The 20,716-nt window shown below is 42.6% G+C and overlaps 1 protein-coding gene across 5 annotated transcripts; it reads left to right on the top strand.

The window, feature by feature from the left end:
• Positions 1-1,694: 1,694 nt before the first annotated feature.
• On the top strand, positions 1,695-20,320 carry PRKAR1A (protein kinase cAMP-dependent type I regulatory subunit alpha). 5 transcript variants are annotated; one of them, XM_073312025.1, is made up of 12 exons: positions 1,695-1,807; positions 4,337-4,410; positions 5,286-5,472; positions 10,646-10,819; positions 11,328-11,419; positions 11,679-11,740; positions 12,313-12,359; positions 13,319-13,477; positions 14,401-14,461; positions 14,979-15,100; positions 15,983-16,064; positions 17,872-20,320. In XM_073312025.1, exons 3-12 carry the CDS (start codon positions 5,296-5,298, stop codon positions 18,042-18,044), a joined length of 1,149 nt encoding a protein of 382 aa, XP_073168126.1. In that variant the 5' UTR covers positions 1,695-1,807; positions 4,337-4,410; positions 5,286-5,295; the 3' UTR covers positions 18,045-20,320. The 5 variants fall into 5 exon arrangements, with proteins under 5 accessions (XP_073168126.1, XP_073168128.1, XP_073168124.1 ...); XM_073312027.1 differs by lacking the exon at positions 1,695-1,807 and adding an exon at positions 1,819-1,937 and having other exon boundaries at positions 5,291-5,472; XM_073312023.1 differs by lacking the exon at positions 1,695-1,807 and adding an exon at positions 1,819-1,937.
• Positions 20,321-20,716: the final 396 nt, after the last annotated feature.

Genomic DNA, 20,716 nt, shown 5'->3' with positions numbered 1-20,716 from the left:
GGTGGGCCAGCTGGTTGATTGGGAGACTTCTTATTTTGGAAGGTCTTGGGAGTGCATATTGTCCTTTTTGGAACCAATTCTGGTACAATTTAGTGCTGTCCAGACTTCCCTATATCTCCGCAAATGCAGTTGCAGCATGACCCACCCTATGCCTGCTACATTGGAGATGAACCTGTTGTGGGGTGTTTTCTCCTCTCCTCCTAGACAAAGGATGAAGCTGCTCAATTCATTTCCACTGGGAAGCCAATGTAGGATAAGAATACAGGTGAGAGAGACTGTAAGGGTCCAGTGGTGATGTCCTTAGCCACTGCTTACACACCTGGTATGAGATCTATAATTGGTCCTGAGCCTAGCTCCCAGCCCCCTACCTCTCAGCCTGCCAAGGCCCAAATGTGGGATGCAATCTATGACAAAGTCAAAAACTGAGACAAAACAATTATATATGCAGCAAATGCATAGTGGCGTAGGAGTGATTCCTTTGTGAGTGACTCTGCTTAGAGCCTTAGCTACAGGAGTCTAAATTTCTGATGCTAATGATTCAGATAGGGCACTGGAGAGACAGACAGCAGACCTAGACTCCTTGGTCCACTGTGTGACCTGGCGGAAGTCGCTTCACAGCTACTTGCCTCAGTTTACCCAGCAGTAAAGTGGGGATAACGAAACCCCCTTTGTAAACAACTTTGGTCTACATTTTAATTTAATTTGACAGATGAAAAGCTGGACATTACGGCAACAACAGTGTGAAAGGCTGCCAGCGGGGAACAACCCAAGTGATGTGGGACACATGGAACTTTGGGACTAAAATGAGTGACCTCCTTTTAATCCCGGGACACAGAGGTATGTCAACCCTGAACCAAGCCCTTAGGGCCTGGACCTGGCTCAGCCCATATCCACGCCAGCCTGCCTATATGCAGCTCCAAGACTCAACTCCTGGGGCAGGTTCAGCCAACTAATGGCCCTCAGAGCCCATTCCAAGGGCCTCGTTCCCAGGGCCTATATCTAACCCCAGCTCAGCCTGCCTCTAATGTCCCATGCTCCGCCCTTACGGGGCCCTCAAAACCCACATTTAGCTGGGCCCAGGCCTGGTTCCCAGAGCCTGTATCTAGCCCCAGCCCAGCCTGACGTTTGGTCCCCACTCCATGTTTGGATCTTAGAGCTTGTACCCTTGGGGGCCTGTGCTTAGCCAAAGCCCTGCCTGGGACTTGGGCCCTGTGCCCAGCCCAGGATCTCAGGGGCTTGTGTCCAGCCTCAGCCCGTGCCTGGCCTTCATGCCCTGTGCCCGGCCCTTGGGGCTCACGCCCGGCCCAGCCCGGCCCAGCCCGGCTCGGGGGCCCTGTGCCCAGCCCGGCTCGGGACCTTGGGGCCTGTGCCCGGCCCCCGCCCTCAGCCCAGCGCGCCCCGGGCCCCCGCGCCCCGCCCGGCTCCTGTCAGTGCCGCTGTCCCCAGCCCGCCCCGCCCCCTTCCCACGGAGCGGGCGGCAGCGCCCCGGGCGGAGGCTGGAGCTCGGGGCGGGGCGCTGCAGCCCTTAAAGGAGAGGAGGAGGAGGCTGGGCCAGGCCGATCCCTGAGGGGTTGGTCCCTTTAAGGGGAGGGCGGGGCATAGCCCCCCGTTTAAGGGGCGGGGCTGGTTGCGGAGCTTTTTTCGAAGGGAGGCGAAGCGGGGGGGACAGAACGGGACGCCGCGGTCTCTTTAAGCGGGAGGCGAGGAATGTGTCGGCGGCTCCTTTAAGACGCGGACGGAGCGGCGCGTCCCCTTTAAGGTTGCCGGGGTGACGGCTCGCAGTGAGAGCGAGGCGCATTGACGTCAGGTTGGCAGGCGATTGGCCGAGAGAGCTGGTTTCCGGTGGGATCTGCCGCCGCCGAGACCGCCGCCGAGGCCGGAGTCCGGGTCGGGGGGAGGGGGGTGAGAGAGGCCGAGGGAACCGCCCGGACCCCGCGGTGAGTGAGGGCTCCCGGGTCCCGCCCCGCCCCGGGAGGCGGAGGCCCCAGGGAGAGGCCGCTGGCCCCACCGGGGAGCACGTCCGGAGCGGCCTGGGTCCGTGGGGAGGAGGGGGGATGCCGGGGGGAGGGAGGCTCGCGGTGCCGGGGAGGCCCCGGGGGAGGGCAGGGCACTGATGGGGGAGGGGAAGGCCCCCTGGAGGGGGAAGGGGGCACTGGTGTCGGGGCGCTCGAGGGGGTCGGGGGGAGGAGGAGGGTAGAGCACGGGGGGGGGGCGAGGAAGGTCCGGAGTGGGGGGGTGGGCAGGGCACTGGTGTGGTAGGGCACCCGGGCGGAGGGCAGGGCACTGATGGGGGAAGGGGGCACTGGTGTCGGGGCGCTCGAGGGGGTCGGGGGGAGGAGGAGGGTAGAGCACGGGGGGGGGGCGAGGAAGGTCCGGAGTGGGGGGGTGGGCAGGGCACTGGTGTGGTAGGGCACCCGGGCGGAGGGCAGGGCACTGATGGGGGAAGGGGGCACTGGTGGCGGGGTGATCTAGGGGGTCGGGGGGAGGAGGAGGGTAGAGCACGGGGGGGGGCGAGGAGGGCCCGGAGTGGGGGGGGGCGAGGAGGGCCCGGAGTGGGGGGGTGGGCAGGGCACTGGTGGTGGTGGGGCACCCGGGCGGAGGGCAGGGCACTGATGGGGGAAGGGGGCACTGGTGGCGGGGTGATCTAGTGGGTCGGGGGGAGGAGGAGGGTAGAGCATGGGGGGGGCGAGGAGGGCCCGGAGTGGGGGGGTGGGCAGGGCACTGGTGGTGGTGGGGCACCCGGGCGGAGGGCAGGGCACTGATGGGGGAAGGGGGCACTGGTGGCGGGGTGATCTAGTCGGTCGGGGGGAGGAGGAGGGTAGAGCATGGGGGGGGGCGAGGAAGGCCGGAGTGGCGGGGGGCAGGGCACTGGTGGTGGTGGGGCACCTGGGCGGAGGGCAGGCCCGTGGGGCTGGGAGCAGTCTAGTGGAGGTACGGCATTATGGCTTTGTCTGGGAGCCTGAGAATTGCGGGAGGTTTGCTGTGCTGGTGGGGTGTGTGTGTGTGTTTTGCGTGGGGTGGGGGAATCTTCTCCCCCCCGCCCCCGTGCACATGTGCAGAAAGAGGAGGTTTAACTTGACTGACTTGCACCCCGGCCTGTGAATCCTGCCTTACCTGATCCCTGGGAGAGGGGCTTGGCAGGGTTACCCCCCAAGTTGGCATAATTTGAAAGGAGATTCCTTTATGTCCTTCACCAATCCCAGTCAATAAACCACAGATCTGCCAAGTTTTGCTTATTTGAAAGTGAGAAGGTATTATAGGAAAATGTTTAGGTTTTCAAGATTTACATTGGATGCTTCAATAAAACATTAAAAATCCATCCCCTTTCTTAAAAAGATTTTTGCAAAGGTTTTCAATGAGACACTTACAATTTCGCTTATTTCAGTCTTTCTGGTTCAGACTGCTGCTTCTCATTAATCCAAAACTAATCTCAGAATGAGGGCATCTCCCTTACAAAGGGATGAGGCTAACATTTCAGTTGCTGTCTGGGGGGATCCCTCACCCCATGTGAGGAGCTTATTTTGTGGTTTGAATGTATTCTGGTTGTTCTTCACATCAGGGTTCCACTGTAGAGGCTTACATTTTGGCACTGGCGATTTAACTAAAAATTAGAGATGGGAACAAGGTCCAAAATTTGGATCACGATTTGTAACTCCCTGAAGTATGACATTGTTTGGGTTCTCATAGTAAAGTCATTGCAATTGCATATGGTGGCTTTTTTAATAAAAAGCTTTGTTACAAAACCTAGAGAGTTCAATGGAAAAAAGTAGGGCTGGTTTGCTTGCTTGACATGTATTCTATTGGCATTGTTTTTTCACAGTAGTCTCTTTGAGCCACTAGCTACTCATGTTTGCTGTCTATCAGCATGATGATGCTTTTTCCATAGACTCTAATTTGTGGGCTGTCATGGAGCCACAAAAGTTACTCTTGGACATTTAATTAGGCTACTTATTGACCTTCAGCATGCAAGTTGTCAAAACAAAAGGGGTAACTGTAGAACTTTCCTCAGTGTAAAGCACGTGTGTGTTGCGTAAACACCACAATGTGTCTGCTTCTCTACATTACTTTTGTTGAGATAAGTGACAAGAATGCAACCTGGTTGAAGTGTTGTCTGTGCGGCATTAACTTTAGTCCTCCTATAATCTCTAGTAGCACATTTCAAAGGAGCATAGTTAATGTTCTATTGACGATATTGCTCTGTATGCTATGTTTGTCAATCTTGTGCCTAAATAGAAAAGCATGTGTAATAGGACTGTAGCACTTGGATTTTTTCAGTGACTCTTCAGATATTAAATATGCAACTTATTTTCTGTCTACCTTTCTTTCCTCCCAAAAGCGGATATTGGGATCAACACACTTCATTGTAAATTCTCTACATATCCACAGCTGTCCCTACTATCTGTGCCCCAGGTAACTTTCTTAAAATGGTGTTGTGGTTTTGGTTTTTTTAAAATGTAACCTTTGAAAATGCTCTTTTAAACATATTTTTACTTTTCTCTGTTTAACCTTTTTTGAGAGCAACTTGAATAAACAAAAATTGGTTAAAGTAACACGTACGGAAATTTTCACGCACTGGAAGTTATGCTACTAATAAATCCTATTTGGATCCTGCATTGTATGTAATGTTTTGAAATCTAATAGTTCTAATTACTGTGAACATACTTCAGAATTAGTGTTTTTAGTCTAAATGTCACCCCATTTTAGTTAACTTGAAGTGGAGCATCTCCATTGGGCAAACATCTGTATTTCCATGTCTTCTATTAGCTGTTAATTGCTACAACTACCAGAGAGGTGACTTTTGCTATTACCTTAACAAGTTTCACCATACTTAAGATATTTTTAAAACTTGCCTCTGTGGTGTGAGAGGGACCTCACTGGGGCAGGAAATCTGGGGTATAATTGACAGCCTATGCCCATATGACTCTATGCCTTTCAGAGTGCTTAGGGGGCTAGGGATGCTGAGTTTCATTCAGCAGGGGAGTGGTAGGGTGGGGGGGGGGGCAGGGGAAAACCACTGCTTCTGTTGGGCCTGTGGGAATTTCTCTAGAGCAACCCAAGGTTCCCGCTTCCTCCCAGATGCCAAGTACATCACCTCTCTGCACTGCTGGACAGAGCACAGACTTGGGAATTGAACATTTATTTTAATTACTAGCCCTGCAGATACTTTAGGATTTTTTTAAAGCAAGATCATTGCAACAAAAGCTAATATTAAGCATAGCTAGGGAGCACGTCAACTGGATCATCTTAATTCTACATGTAGTTCATATAACTTTTTTTTTCTCTAGAACAGCAGCAATGGCAGCCTCTAGCAGCAACACCAGTGAGGAGGAGCGTAGCCTCAGAGAATGTGAACTCTATGTCCAAAAACACAACATCCAGCAGCTTCTGAAGGACTGCATTGTACAGCTATGTACAGTCCGACCCGAGAGACCCATGGGATTCCTCAGGGAATATTTTGAAAGATTGGAGAAGGTAAAAATAAGTCTGCGGAGCAGGGGGGAGAATGCAACAGCCTGAATTTATTTAGTCTCTTAGTTACTTAAAATAAAGACTGAGATTCAGATTTGACCAATATTTTTTATTAGTTGTTTATGTTTGAAACTGAAGCAAAGTATTTGTTTGGAAAAGAAAGTGTTTTTTCTATAGCTAAATGCCAGTTGCTCACTAGTGAATGCTCACTAGCATCCCTATGGCAACCAAAAGTATGCGCACATGATGGTGGGAGAGAGAGAGGCTAGTAAGGAAACAGATTCAAGTTAGCTACTGAAAGTAAAATCTGTCAGTTTGGTACTGGGGTCAATAGGTGGGACATATGGCCTGACTTATGATGACCTACATGATTAAATTTATTTTTATGTACAGCCCTGAAGTATTTTAGTAACAGCCATTCAACTTTTATATTGAGGCCAATTTTCTATAGTGAGTCGTAGGTATAATATTGATTGGGGGGGGGGGGTAGTAATCCTACCTAGTTCATTGAGAACTAACATTTGGTGACTTTCCTCTTGTACTTCAACTGAGACTTGTACCCATGTTTCAAATAGGTAAACTTGTCTTTGCTCTGTTATGAACTTAGTGTTTCTGTTTAATGGCTGGTACATTCTGTCCCAGAGGTGAGCTAAATGATTCTTGCACACACCTTGTGTAAAGTACTCTCGGATCCTTATGATCAAAAGTACTCTGTAAATATGATCTTCACATTCCAGTGCCCACTTTTGCAATTAAGACTAGCCCTATTGAGTGATTCATTATTTAATATACCTCTTTCTTATATCGGAGCATCTTTACAATAGCATTTTTATGTAAGGTGTGATTCAGGGCAAAACTTGGTGTAACTGATCTTTTCTACCAGCATATTCATATCTAGTACTTTTCTGTTGCCTGTTACTATCTGTGGTATTCTGCATCTGCAAACCAATAGTCTTTGGTTAATACTGTGGTGGCTATTGCTGTCACTTCAGATTATATTCAGTTGCAGACACTTCTCTCATTATTTGCATTCTGTAAATCCATATGTATGCTTTTCTCCTTATTCTAAATTACTTTTGCTAATAGTTCCCCCTCTCTACTTCAGTCTGTAGAAGAGTGTAGATCAAACAGCATACAAACTGTGGCATCTGCCTTATGATTCTATCATACAGACCACTATTTAGTTATTGGATCCATCCGTGAATGCTGCAGATTTTAATACAAACTCTGCTATTGGGCACGATATCTGAAGAAAAACCTCCATTGTTTTGTGGCCAGGAACTGGGATAATCTTATGTCCAACTTCCTACATTTTTAACCTGAACATGTAGTTGCATCTTCAAGAACGGTCTCCATATAATGCTTTTAGTAAACTACCCAACTCCTGTAAAGTCCACTGATTGTCAGTGTGGGGTTTGAGTTACTCTAATCACAAGTAGATTCCTAAATTCTGCATTTCAACCTCTTTTTTTTTTTTTTTGTGTGTAACTGTTTTGAATATTGCAAAATTACCTTATTGCATTTAGTTCAGCCTATAGCTAGAATAACTACTGGGATGTAAAAGGGGAAGAGGCAAAAGTTTCTGTGTAATCAGCTAACATGCAGCGAATGCAATATTTAATCTGGCAAAAGAAGCTCAAATTCCTTTAGTAAGACAACAGGTCCTGCTACCTCTGTACTTAAGTGTATGTATTTGTCCATGTTAAAATAACTTAAGAAGGTTTTTTTGTTTTTTAAATGTAGTAAACTGTATTCACTCTGAGTCCAAACCTATAAGAAGGTTGAAAATAATAGTAGTTCAATATTTACATTTCCCCTAAATGGATTTTTGTAAATTTCAGTTAAGGTCCTTCAGTATTATCAAAGATAAATCACCATATATAATGTTAACTGACTCTAGTGCAATCATTTTATTTATCTGATTCTATATCAAAATAGATCTATAATCTCAAATGAAAGCATGTTATGAATTTAAACACTTTGCTTGTCTTGAAGTCCATTTTTATATGCAGACTTGTATTTGAAAAAACAAAAAGTACTCTTCTCTAACTAGTTTCATCCATTCAGGACCACGGATTCTAAACTTGGCCTTAGTGTAACCAGGTGTCATAATGCCTAAATAGCTATCAAATAACAGAGAACCAAAGTTTTAGTCTAGCACAGGATGTTCTCTGACAACTGTGGCTGAAGAGCACAATGCTAAGCACTATTATTAATCACCTCCAACTTCTGAGTGAGTGAAGAGATTTGCAAAGGAATGTGGTCTTTGGATGCATCTCTGACAAAATAGAACTATCTGATATATCCCGTAACCCTGTTAAATGGGGGAGATAGAGGCTGCTGTGGCAATATGGACAAAAAACATACTAGTAAGAAACATTACTTTAAAAATTGAGGCTAAATATATAGCTGAAATAAATACCACTGTTTAGCTCTTCCTTTCTGTAGTTACAGATTTCTGATTACCTCTTCCACATGATGTATCTCTAACCATGATTCATTTTATGTCTTAAATTTAACTTCCATCTGTTTGAAAAAATCAGTTTTGAAACTTCTACCTCAATATTTTTATTTATTTATTTTTAAATTCTTGTGTCCAACTTATTTACCGGAATTCAAGCCTTTCTTCCTCTAAAAAGTATTGTGGTGAAGAATGCTTCTATATGAACCAAACTACTACACTTCAAATAAAATGTTTGTGTAGCTAGTCTACGTGTGGCACACTGACCTTTTGTGTGTTCTACTATGCAAACATGTTACTTAACTTATTATTCTTCACTGGGGTTATTAGCTACACAATACTGTGCCTGGCCTCGTACTCTGGCTTATGAGCTGTAGAAGCTTAGTGTAGATAGTGCATACTACGGTCCATTAGGCAATTGTTAAAAATTGGGCATAACTGTCCATGGGGATAAGAACACTTTTTAAAAAAAATACTTTAAATATAGAACTGGGATACAAAAAAGATTTAAATTGTCCTGTTCCCCTGTGCTGTGCCATGGTCTCCCCCCGCAACACTCTCCCATTCTTAGGAATTGCAGGGCACTTGACACAGTGAGTGTCTTATGTGCAGAACACAGGCACAATGGGGTTATTTCCCTTAAATCCACAACAGCAAGGTGAATTTAAGGGAAGTCTTTCCTTGTTTTAGCATGTGATGGCTTGATGCTAACTTTTTTTTTTCTGAGATGTCTAGAGTGGCATGCTGATTTGCTGGCATCCATTAGAAGTACAAATTGCACAGAAGTCACTGAGACTACTGAGTCCCTTAATGAGATTTGGGTTCAGAAGTATTTAAAATATCTAACTGTGCAGTCCGATAGTTCTGCAAGTGAAAGAATACTTCTTATAACGGCTGATACACTGCTTGCTGGCATGGGAGTGGAGGGCTCATGGGAGTGGAGTGAGGCTGTGTATTACTTGAAAGTATTCCTAACTCTTAAACTTACTAGACTTCAAGTTGTGTTCCTCTTGATATGTCTATAGTATTGGAACAAATAGAGTGGACCTTACTTCATGGATAAATTATAAAACAACTTTTGACATATATTCTGAATGTGTGCGCAGCCATCCTTGGAAGCGGGGTGTGGAAATTGAGTGAATGTTTGCAGATCTTGTCATTATATATGCTGTAGAAAGGATGCTGTCAAATACTGCAGTTTAAACCCTACCTTTATGTCATTGAACTATTTTTAACAAAACCTGAGTGTAATGGGCTCTTCCCTAAAAATAGAAAGAAATAAGTTTAAATATCCCCCTGCTCTTTGAAACATCACACGCTATTTCATTCCTGCATGAGAAGCAGGAAGTGAAACTGACTAAACAGGCCAGTGGAGTTTCTTTGGCCAGCTCAGAAGTATAAAATGAAAACTTGCTGTAATGTTTATCTGCTTTTTCTTTCCAAAGCACTCTGGTTATACATGGCATTTAAGTGGCATTGCATGTATATCCGGAGTGGAGGATGGCAGCCAAGCAGAACGCTGCCCAGCAGTACATGGGAGGGGAGAGTTTGGTCAAGGACGTTGGATCAGAGCCTGCAATTAAAAGTGCCCTGGGATCCAGGCACAGCAGATAGTTCCTCAGTTTTTTAAGGTCTTATCCCAAAGTCCTATACCAAAATGCTTGGAAAAGTTAGCTGAAGCTGTCATGATTTTACATACTTTGGTTCCACTTTTGGTTCTAGCAGTGTCAAATCTGCTACTTAATCTGTTGTCTGCACTGCAGCTGGCAGTGTGATTGTTGCAGCAGTGGTGTTGGCTTGAGCTAGCTAGGTGGGTGCAGATCCAGGGCATCAGGCAGGCTTGACTCGCTCGGCTCGCCTGAGCCACCGCCAGTGCAGCAATGCCAACGCTGCTATTTTTGGTACGCTAGCTTGAGCTGAGCTAGTGAAGTCTGTCTACCTGCACTGGTAGTAGCATCTCCTAGCTGCAGCGTAGACATGCCCTGAGTTAGCTCCTTCAGTGCATACAGAGGGACCAGTATTCGGGGTGACAGTCTAGCTAGATTTAACTTTATTTCAGTTCTAATAGTCTAGTGTGTCTCTCACTCATTCAACTTGACAGGTGATCAGTATGGAATAATATAACGCTTATAAAAGCTAACAAATCTGTGGCTTGGAATGTAAACTAATTGGTGGATTTATGAACACTAACAACCATCCAATACCTCATTTATGTTTCTGTTAAAATAACCTAAGGTTATTAAATACCTACCTGGTCAATGACTTGACCTTGTTTTCCAGCTGCTTCTGTAATGTGGTTTTCTGTCTTTAAAAGCCAACACCCCCCCCCCCCAAAAAAAAAAAAAGAAAAAAACAAAAAACCAAACAAACCTCAGTTCAGGGGAAACTACTGGGTTCACTTGTTGAATGCATCCTATGCAAGCAACAGCAGTTACAGTGGAGTTCCTCCATTGTGTGTTGATTATGTCATAAGAGTGGGGTGAAAGTGCTCCTTTGTTTTAATAAGGGAAATAGACATTTGACTGACTCTTGTCTGTTACGCTACTTTAAAACACAGCAGCCTTAGTGTTATAGAAGTATCTTCCCATCTGCCACAGTATGAGATGAATAGTAGAGAGGAATCTCCTACGTTGGCAGACTGAACTGGAATATGATCTGTAACTAAATTTTTACCCTTGGATTATGTGACACGGAAACATTTCCTTCCTGTTTTAGGAGGAAGCAAAACAGTTGTTGAATCAACAGAAATCTGGGTCACGCTCAGACTCGCGTGAGGATGAAATCTCCCCTCCTCCACCTATGAACCCTGTGGTTAAGGGCCGAAGAAGGCGTGGGGCCATCAGTGCAGAAGTCTACACAGAAGAGGATGCTGCATCTTACGTTAGAAAGGTGGCCTACACTTCAACCATTCCCAGACCCCTGCAAATCTAAGCTTTGATCATATATATGCCTCTCTATTATCCGGGGACCATGTTGCTGTCCTCTGTGAAAAGCCCTGTTTGTTGCCCCAGTGGTGTTACACAAATGCATAGCAAACCACTTCTGCTTTGTGCATCAATTCTGGATCGTGCCCAGCTGGTGTGGCCTCGCTAACCCACATGGTAGGTCTACATAACAGTCATGCCAAGCCATACATGTTGTTTACTCTGGACTGGAGCCTGTATTGTATGGTAACAAGGCTTTGGTTTCACTTGAGCCATTCCCACTTCTGGACAAATCCCATCCTCTTCCTGTCCACGGTCTCACTCCATAAAATCTTCGGATATGTTTCCTCTTGTTTCTTGTCTCTGGCAGAATTTCAGTACAGTGCACTATTATGGTAGAGCAGCTTTCTTCCATTTTTTATGGGTACATTACTACATTTATAATCAGTGCTTTGTTTTTGATTATGCTCTAGGTTATTCCTAAAGATTACAAGACTATGGCTGCTTTGGCTAAAGCAATTGAGAAGAATGTGCTATTTGCCCATCTTGATGATAACGAAAGAAGGTAGGAGCTAATCTCTTAATCTGGCTCTGCTTTGCTATCAGTATGATTTTACTGTAGCTTTTTTAAAGCTTTTAGTGTTTTAAAGAACAAACCTTTTAAACAAATCACAACATGCAAAACTGAACAGCTTTATGAGGGGAGGCAGTCCAGCCACATCGATAACCGGAGAGGTCCTGAAGAATCTCTCTCAAATGTCAGTACTAACACATGTGCATATAACGGGCAACCAAACTGTTGATAACTTTGAAATCTCTTCCAGTGACATCTTTGATGCTATGTTCCCAGTCACCTATATTGCAGGCGAGACTGTCATACAGCAAGGTAAATGACAATGTTTGCATTGATAACTAAACAACTTGTAGGTTGTGAGATTCTGGATCTATGGGTTTGTTCTGCTCTTATGGCTATAAGAACACCTGTTGCATTCAGTAGACCTTGCTTGCTTTTTATGTCAACCACCACTTATGTTGGGGCAGGGCGGGAAGGTGAGTGGAGCCATTGCAGGTAGTCTCTGTCTGTATCAGTGGCTTAAACTGTTTTGATGGCTCTGTAGAGCATACTACAGGTGAGTTTACTGGGGAGAGGTAATGCTGCTGCTCTGTTTCACAACAGCAGGTGTCCCTTTCGCAGGTAGGATGAGGAAATGTGCCTGTGGTGACATTTTTCCCAGCATAAAATAGGGAATGTGCGCTCTTTTTTAAGCCTCATTGAAGCATCTTCCGGCAGGCCTGGTACCAAAGGTTAATATATAACCCCCCCAAGTGCCTTTTTAATATTCCTCTGCCATTTTGTAAAACATGAATCACTTTACAGCTTGTGTGGTGGGTTTTTTTCTTTTTTTCAACTGAATTTTGTATTTTTTTTCCTCCCCCCACCCCCTCCCTTATCTTTAGGTGATGAAGGAGATAACTTCTATGTTGTCGATCAAGGAGAAATGGATGTAAGCTTTAATAATGGCTGAGATTTTAATTGTGTTAGCTGAGAATGTATCCATCCCTTGCAGAAATACTGGTAACATCTTGAGGCCTTTCTTTATGTGGAAATTAATTATTTTTTCTCTGGCCTAACTGTTCCGTTATCCATTCTTTTGGGATATTCCTTTAGAACAGGATCCTTCTCAAGAAAGCTTATTTTGCATGTTACTCTTTGCTCCTTTTGAGCAGCTCTGTGGATGTGGCTGCCCAGCTGTGCAGAATATGAACACATCCTATATTGTATGACTTCAAATGAACAGTTTGAATGCTGACAATGTTTCATGCTGTATGAGCACAGAAACAAAGGGAGAGGAGGTATACTAGGGGTAATCAAGAAAGCTGGACCTTTACAATAAATAAGTAAATCATTGATCATGGTATAATCAAGGTCCAGACTCCAGAGACAAAAATAACAATAGTCCTGATAATAAGTAAATAGACTTTTGCAGTCTGTTCAAAGGCATCTGGCTGCAGCCCACCTATTGACTACCCCTGGAGTATATTCCTGTAGTTGAGGCACAGGACTAGTAAAGACAGACCTGGGTTTTATTCCAATTTTTGCCATAACCTCTTGTGATCTTTTCTGTTTCCCCAGCTGTAAAATTGAGTTAATACTTCACAGGTCTATCAAGTTCTGAGACTTAAGTTCACAAATCCTTGGATGAAAAATGGAATATACCTACAAAGAATTATTATGATAGTACATACAAAGACAATCCTTTTCCCCCAAGTATTTGAAATCTCAGTACAACCTGGAAATGGTGCCAAATTGCTGATTAAATCTCCCGTCTTTCAGGGGTGATCTAAACTAGAATATTTCCCTGTGTAATATAGTCTAAAAACATAGCACAGAGTAAGAGGAACTTTTAAAGTATCTTTGTGGCCAGTTGTTTGCCCTTGTTGACCAATGCGTATTTCCTTTCAGGTATACGTGAACAACGAGTGGGCAACCAATGTTGGTGAAGGTGGCAGCTTTGGAGAACTTGCCCTGATTTATGGAACACCCAGAGCAGCAACTGTCAAAGCAAAAACAAATGTGAAATTGTGGGGTATTGACCGAGACAGCTATAGAAGAATCCTTATGGCAAGTTTTTTTTTTTTTTTTGAATGTATGGGTTGTGCAGTTAATTCAAGGTAGCATATTTACTAAACAGAAATGTCTTTTTGTGACCTTGCGTGATCATTCCAGTTACTCCTGGTTACTAGGGCCTCTGTCTGCATTGTACTGCAGAAGGACTCATATCTTGGATAAAAAGAAACTCAGACTCTGTTAGGTCATGACTAGTAACCATGCTGTCATTCACACAGATTTTGTATATGTCTGGCAAGAAGGGGAGGGAAAGATCTTGAGTTTTGTTAGGTCAAGACAAATCTAAAATTACAAATGCAGTGTTAGATTATTGTGGTATCTGTGCTTATATTTAATCTGCTATAACAGTGTGATTGCTCTTATTGGACTTTGATTCTCCTACCCTCTGTTTTAGCCTGCCACTTCGCTGGTCTGTGTTTAAATAGTCATAAGTGACTAAAGTCAACCGTGCAGCCTAGAATCAACATGAGGCTGATCCAGCAATCTTTACTCATGCCAGTTGTCCCTTATACTTATACATTCTTACTCACATGAGTAAAGGTTGCAGTATTGTGCTATAAATTATGTAATGCATGCATCATAATGGATATGGATAAATATATAACTCTTATCAAAGTTCATTACAAGTAGAATGGTGGTGTTTTTTTTAGTATTTAGGGACAGTATATTGTGCAAGCCTTTGCCTGAGTGCCTTCTGAGAGGTGCTGAGTGCACTCAGATCTCACTGAAATTAATGAGATTTGAAGGCATTGGCACTTTGCAAATTTGGGCCCTTAAAACAGAATATATTAAGTCTTGTTGAATTGGGTGGCCTTTTTTGTGGCTTATCTTTAACTTTCCTTTAAAACTACTACAAAATGAGTAGAAAATAAGCTTATCTTGGTGTTTGCCTGGATATTTTTTTTTTTTTTTTACAGGGCAGTACTTTGAGAAAGAGAAAGATGTATGAAGAATTCCTTAGTAAAGTATCTATATTGGGTGAGTGAGAAGGCTTCACTTTAAACTTTGATGTAATGGTGGATTGTAATGAGGTGGATACCCAGTTAAACCTCTGTCATGGTAATCTGTTAAAACGAATTACATAGTGTGTGCTGATTTTTTTGCATAATCCTAAAGCAATGTCTACACTACCACTTAGGTTGGTGTAACTTATATTGCTCAGGGTGTAAATAAGCCACCCTCCTCCTCTAAGCTACGTAAGTTTCACCAGCCTAAGTGCCAGTGTGGACAGTGTTATGTCAGCGGAAGAACTTCTCTTGCCTACATAGCTGCTGCTGTTGAGAATGGATTACTTAGGTCGAGGGGAGAGCTCTCTCCCATTGGCTTACAGTGGCTCTCTAGTATAGCCATTCTAAGGTCTCTAGTGTAGCCATAGCTAAGACTATTATAATTAAGGTCTTGATTTTTACAAATGTGTATTAACAGAGTAATTTTGAGAGTGGGAACAGATACTGTATGAAGCATACTAAAGACTTTGACTGTTGACTTTGTTTAGAATCTCTGGACAAGTGGGAGCGTCTCACTGTAGCTGATGCCTTGGAACCGGTACAATTTGAGGATGGACAGAAAATTGTGGTGCAGGGAGAGCCAGGAGATGAGTTCTTCATTATCTTAGAGGTGAGTGACTGTTACTTCTGCTTAGTATGTTGAGTTACACAAAACTAAGCATCTGGTTCTAGGAATTTATTTTATTCTCCTTGTGTCTGTGTAAAACTCTGAGGAGAATGACGTGACTAACAGTTACACTTTTGGGTGCCCAGGCAAGGTGAATGTAAATTTGCTCCGCTGTTTTTTATAAATGGCACTTCCAAGAGAGTGAGGTAGCTCATCTAGCCCATAAATCAACCCACTCAGGTACCTGTTAGCTGAGGGAATTGGAAACCCTGGATATCCTCTTTTGGTGGGTGTAAAACTATTCTGGTCCTATACCTGAAGGTAGCTGTAGGCGTTCTGGTATGTGCTATATGCGTCTCTAGATAAGCAAGCATCTCCAGAAACTGTCTTGCTAGTTTCACAATATATGAACCACAATATTTCTAATGACCTGTATAATTTTTTTGTGTGTGTGAAAGTTATCTTGATAATCCATAGTATCATACTGCAGGGACACAGCACCCTCTCAGACCTGCACTATTTCCCTAATTTTTCTGAACACAGAGGAATAGAACAGGAGATGGCTAGTAATGTTTCTTGTTACTGGTTCCATTATCTCTTGAGTTTCCTGCTAATCAAATTATAAGATGCCTGTAAAGTAACAAAGAAGGCGGTAGGAATTCTAAGATGCATGTAAGTACCATCTTAAGGGGATTTAAAGGAGAGACCCAGAGGACTGTTTTAATATGAATGGATAGTGAAATGTATGTGAAGTGTGTAATGGGGCTTTTAATGGATAAGACACTTCCTGTATGACACACTGCACTGAGGCTGAGTTCCTGTGGAAGTTAAAATATTTCAAATGATACTGGCAAACTCCTTTTGCTAATAACTGATTTATTAAAGGGCACCGCTGCAGTGTTACAGCGGAGGTCGGAGAATGAAGAATTTGTTGAAGTGGGCAGACTGGCACCTTCTGATTATTTCGGTGAGTTACATTGCTGCAGGTATAATTGGCTGCGCCGTTGTCACTGTGTCTCCATAGCTGGGTGATATATCTCTTACTGTGGGTTAAGAGGGTGATAGTGGCAGGATGGGTTTGGTTATTTTGCCAACTGTTTGAGAATATCTGTTTTGTTTAACTTCTGTAACTACATTGACGATCCTTTGAGTACCATGTAAATGACTAAAAGCTCAAAAGTCCATGTATTGTGGAAAGGTGGTACCATCTCCTTTAGTTCCAAGGTCTCAACTGTCTTCCATTATGAAGACCGTTTTAGCCTCTGTATTTTTAGCTTAAAAATTTATTATTCTGAAAACTTTCAGATACATTGATAGCGAAGGAAAATATTTAGTTGGATAGAATATAACATTTATTGATTTATGGAAAAATATGTAAATTGATCAGCTTCAAGTGAAGTTTTTCATGTACATACACACTTTCTTCAGGAGGGCTTTAATGGTATATGTTGCACCCGTTAAGGTTGTGACAAAATATACATTTCTTTATATTTTGTGAGTAATATTGGATGTTCTTAACTGTAAAGTAGTTTGCTTTTTGGAGGGACACTAACTTGATCGTGGTGGTTTTTATTTTGACTGACTTTTTTTGCATCCAGCACTCTTTAAATAGTGTAGTGTATAGTTTTGATTTATGACTGTGTCTGCTTTATTTTTAACTCCTCTGAGGTTTAAAGAAATATATCTTGGGATGTCTTCAGAACAATGCAAAAAGTGCACAGGCCTTCTCTCCCTCTCCCTTCCTTTAGTGCAGAAGCCTACCTGTGGCATATTCAGTTTTTCAGCTTTGCTGGTACTTTAATTAGCATACAGCCTCTTGCAGAGCCTGAAGAACATGCGGAGGAGTAGTAATGTGCAGGGTCTTCAGGCAGATGCATGAAACTGGAAGTGCAACTTACTATCCAAAAAAAAAAAAAAAAAAATGGAGGTTGACTATATGCAAAGTAATTGGGGAAAATGACTATTTCCTCATACTTTTCACTTTAGAATTTCTGGGGGTTACTGTTGCTACACGTAGGTACAGAATGTTCTGATGGAAATATAACTGCCAAGTTGAACATGTCTCTGTTCTAGGTATTTAGAATTTGTGATAGGTAACCATGTTGTTACTTAATAACTGTAACAGGTTTTTGAAACAAAGCTTTTTGACTTTGTGGTTTTTCTTAAATGGGAAGCTAGAGGTTTCCCGATATGGGATCTCCATTAGCCCACTGCCAAAGCATATCTAAACTGAGGGAACTGTTATCTCTCAAATTAGTAGTCATAGATTTCAGATCTGGTTGTATTCAAATGGTGCTTTGTTGGGTTTTTTTACATTAAAAAGATGTCCTTGGATACCAGGTCCTTATGTTTTCATAAGATACACAAAGTCATTTCTACAGCATGTTAATAACTATGCAGGTGCTTTACTGTAAACAGTTACCTTTTTTTAACCACTCATTCACTAGAAAAATGACTTGGACCTCCTATGAATTGTGAAACCTGTACAAATAGACAATGCAGCAAACTGTCCTGAACACCCCAGAGTATCCCCAATTTTTTTTCCCTCGAATAAAAGTCTACCTTCATAGAAGACACTATTCTTGAAGCAGCTGACTTGACAATCCCTTGAATAGTTTCTAAGCACTGATTTTGTTATTAATACAACTCTATTCACAGATCTTCCTGATCCGTGCTAAAAACCTGGCGTTCTCTTCTCTGCACTCTTGTAGCAGTTGTAAATAGTATGGTAGCTACAGTTCTTTTAACCGTGTTCTCATTTCCTGTCGTCCCAGGTGAAATAGCTCTATTGATGAACCGTCCTCGTGCTGCCACAGTCGTTGCTCGTGGCCCCTTGAAATGTGTAAAGCTTGACCGACCCCGATTTGAGCGTGTCCTGGGTCCGTGCTCGGATATTCTCAAACGAAACATCCAGCAGTACAACAGCTTTGTATCCCTGTCTGTCTGAAATTTTGCTCCCTCTCAAATACACGCTTCACGAATGCAGACTGCTTTATTCCCTTGTGCAGAGCCACACGGCCACTGGCATTTGCAGCTTCCTGTCTGTTTAAAGAGAAATTGCTTTATCAAAGCACCATTTTTATTTTAGAGCATTAGTTCTGTGCTCTCTGTCCTGTTAAATAGAAAGTTCTATGGAGACCTTTGCTGTTACTGCTTCTCTCTATGCAATGTCTAGTGTCCGACTTGGGCCATTGCTGACTTGCTTTTTGGTGAAGAGATCTCCTGGCACTAAGCTAATTGCCATAGAGTTGGGATGTAACAGTGGAAAAATTTTTTTTACAGATTGTTCATATTTTTAGGCTGTGGTCCTAATCTACTGTCTTTTGAAAAGAGAACTGCCCTTATAATTGAGCTTCTCTAGGTTTAAATTTTCTGGGTACTGTAATCCTCAATTCAATCCTGAGGCATCAGCTGCTAGTACAGCCACAGTTGGAAGTTAGCAGTCGCTCTATACCCTTGTCTACTGGTTCAAGATTGCTTGGTTATGTTTTGTCAGGTTTCGCGTAAAAGCTTTTAAGGTTTATAGTTCTGGTCAACTGCTGCAGATATTACTTAGTTCCCTGACTCTCACTGCAACTGATCTTTGCCTGTCTTGTTGTCAGCTGTGGATTCACCCCTCTAGATTGTTCCTGTTCCTAACCTCAAAAGCCAAACTTTGGGTTAAACACTTAACTTCAGTCACTTGTCGTTAGACTGGCACAAGAATTGTACAACTACCCAGCTAGTGCCAAATAGTAATGTTTGTGCTCTGGATGCAGTGCAGGAATTGGAAGTGTACATTTTGTTTTGCCCTGTAACTTTTGCTTGCTACTTATTTCACAGTTGACTCTGTCCTTCAAAAGATTGTTTGCTCAGTTAACTCCTTGGTACCCGGGAAACTAATTTTGCCTGTTCACAACCAGCATCAGATGCAGGGTGGAGCGTCTAGCCCAATGAGATGAATGGTGATGCTGTGGAGAATGTGAGGCAGAAAAAGTGAATGTCTTGGTTATTCCTGCTACTCAGTTGTTTTAAGTAATGTATATTTTTAAACCAGCCGAAAGTTTTTATCTTTTTAGTTTTCATTTTAAAGTTAGTCTGAACACACATACTGCATCCTCTGTTTCCTGCCCAGCTTTTCAGATTCACGTGAGAAAATATTTTACATATTTTTGGAACCTGTTGCTAAGTCTTAAATGTATTTCAGTATTTACCAGCTTTGTGTTGTATTATTCTGTGCATACCAATATTACCCAACAAATTTGACTGAATTCCACAGTTCAATAATGTAGGCAACTTAAGGCTTCCTTTAAACTGTAATTTATATGAACTAGCGTAGGGTTGTATTTGGGAGTGACAGCAAGCATTTTTGCATTCATTATGCAACTGTTTCTAATGATGGATCCCTTCTTTTTTCCTTTCTGAGGTAATTGGACTTGGAAGACTACTTTCCAGGCTTGTAGACATTTTTTTAAATGTCTGCTCATCAGACATAAATACAAAGTTGAGGGTATCAGATCTTTGCAGTTTTAGGGATATTTTAGAGCCCACAAACTCCCTGAAATGGAATTAATTGTAAAAGGATTATGTTGTGTGAACTATTTGTTTTTTCAAAAGATCTTTTGAGTGGAGGATTCCTATCAGTGCTCTACAGGAGTAAACAAAACTAGTTTTTTAAAACTATTTTCTTCAGTTTTCACTGTAGCTAGGTTTTTTCTTCATATATGTTTAGTTACTTTGAAACTTGATTTGATCCTTGTTGAAGCGCCAAAAAAACACACACACCTATGTAAACTAGTTAGAGCTCCACAAAAAATGCACATTTTTTTATATAAGGCTTTCTAATCAAGTTTCACTATTGCATCTTTTTAGCTTGCTGTTTACTCCCTTTTGTAGTTTTACCTACAAGATTTTAAGATAACTCAGCTAAGTCTGAGTTAAATATTAATCACAGTTATAGCTTTACCTTTGTGTGCAATTTAAATATGTTTGAAACCACAGTTTGGCATAGTTTTGCCTTAGCTAACATTCAGGGCTTTAGAAGTAATCTCTTGCTAGGCCACCTTTTAGCAAAGTTATGAAGTCTACTGCCCTAGAGAGCTATAGTCAACCAGAGGACCATTTTTGTATTGTTATCTGACTATATAAGTCTGATGTACTGTATGTGCTAATATATTATTATTCCTTTTGTTATAGATTGTCCTAATGGCAGGTAAAGCAATAAAAACGATTTAAATTCTTAAATGCAATCTGTCTTTTTTTCCCCTCCCCCTTGTATCTTATTTTACTGTGGTGTTGAAGGATGAATTGTTAATGAGTTGTAGGAAGCAAAGTAGCTTAATGCATTAGCTTTTTACGGCTGCAGACTTGAGTTCAAATCACAGCTTAGCTCACAAATGAGAATTCCCTTCACAGCACTTACCTCGTGGTCTGTTTTTATAGCTAGCAAAGCTGTTCCTCTTGGACACATAACATCTTGATTTTTGGAGCCCTGACCATTCTCAGTTGTCTGACTAGCATCTGTTCACACATATTTGGTGCACACAACAACGAATAGACTAAATGCTTGTAAAATCTGCATCTTGTGCCTCTTCTCCCTTCCCCTAATCTAGCTACTACAGACCTCACTTTACCCCATTC

Source organism: Lepidochelys kempii, chromosome 14 (assembly GCF_965140265.1).
Source record: "Lepidochelys kempii isolate rLepKem1 chromosome 14, rLepKem1.hap2, whole genome shotgun sequence".
Lineage (NCBI taxonomy): Eukaryota > Metazoa > Chordata > Testudines > Cheloniidae > Lepidochelys > Lepidochelys kempii.
This window is presented reverse-complemented; position numbering and strand designations above follow the sequence as displayed.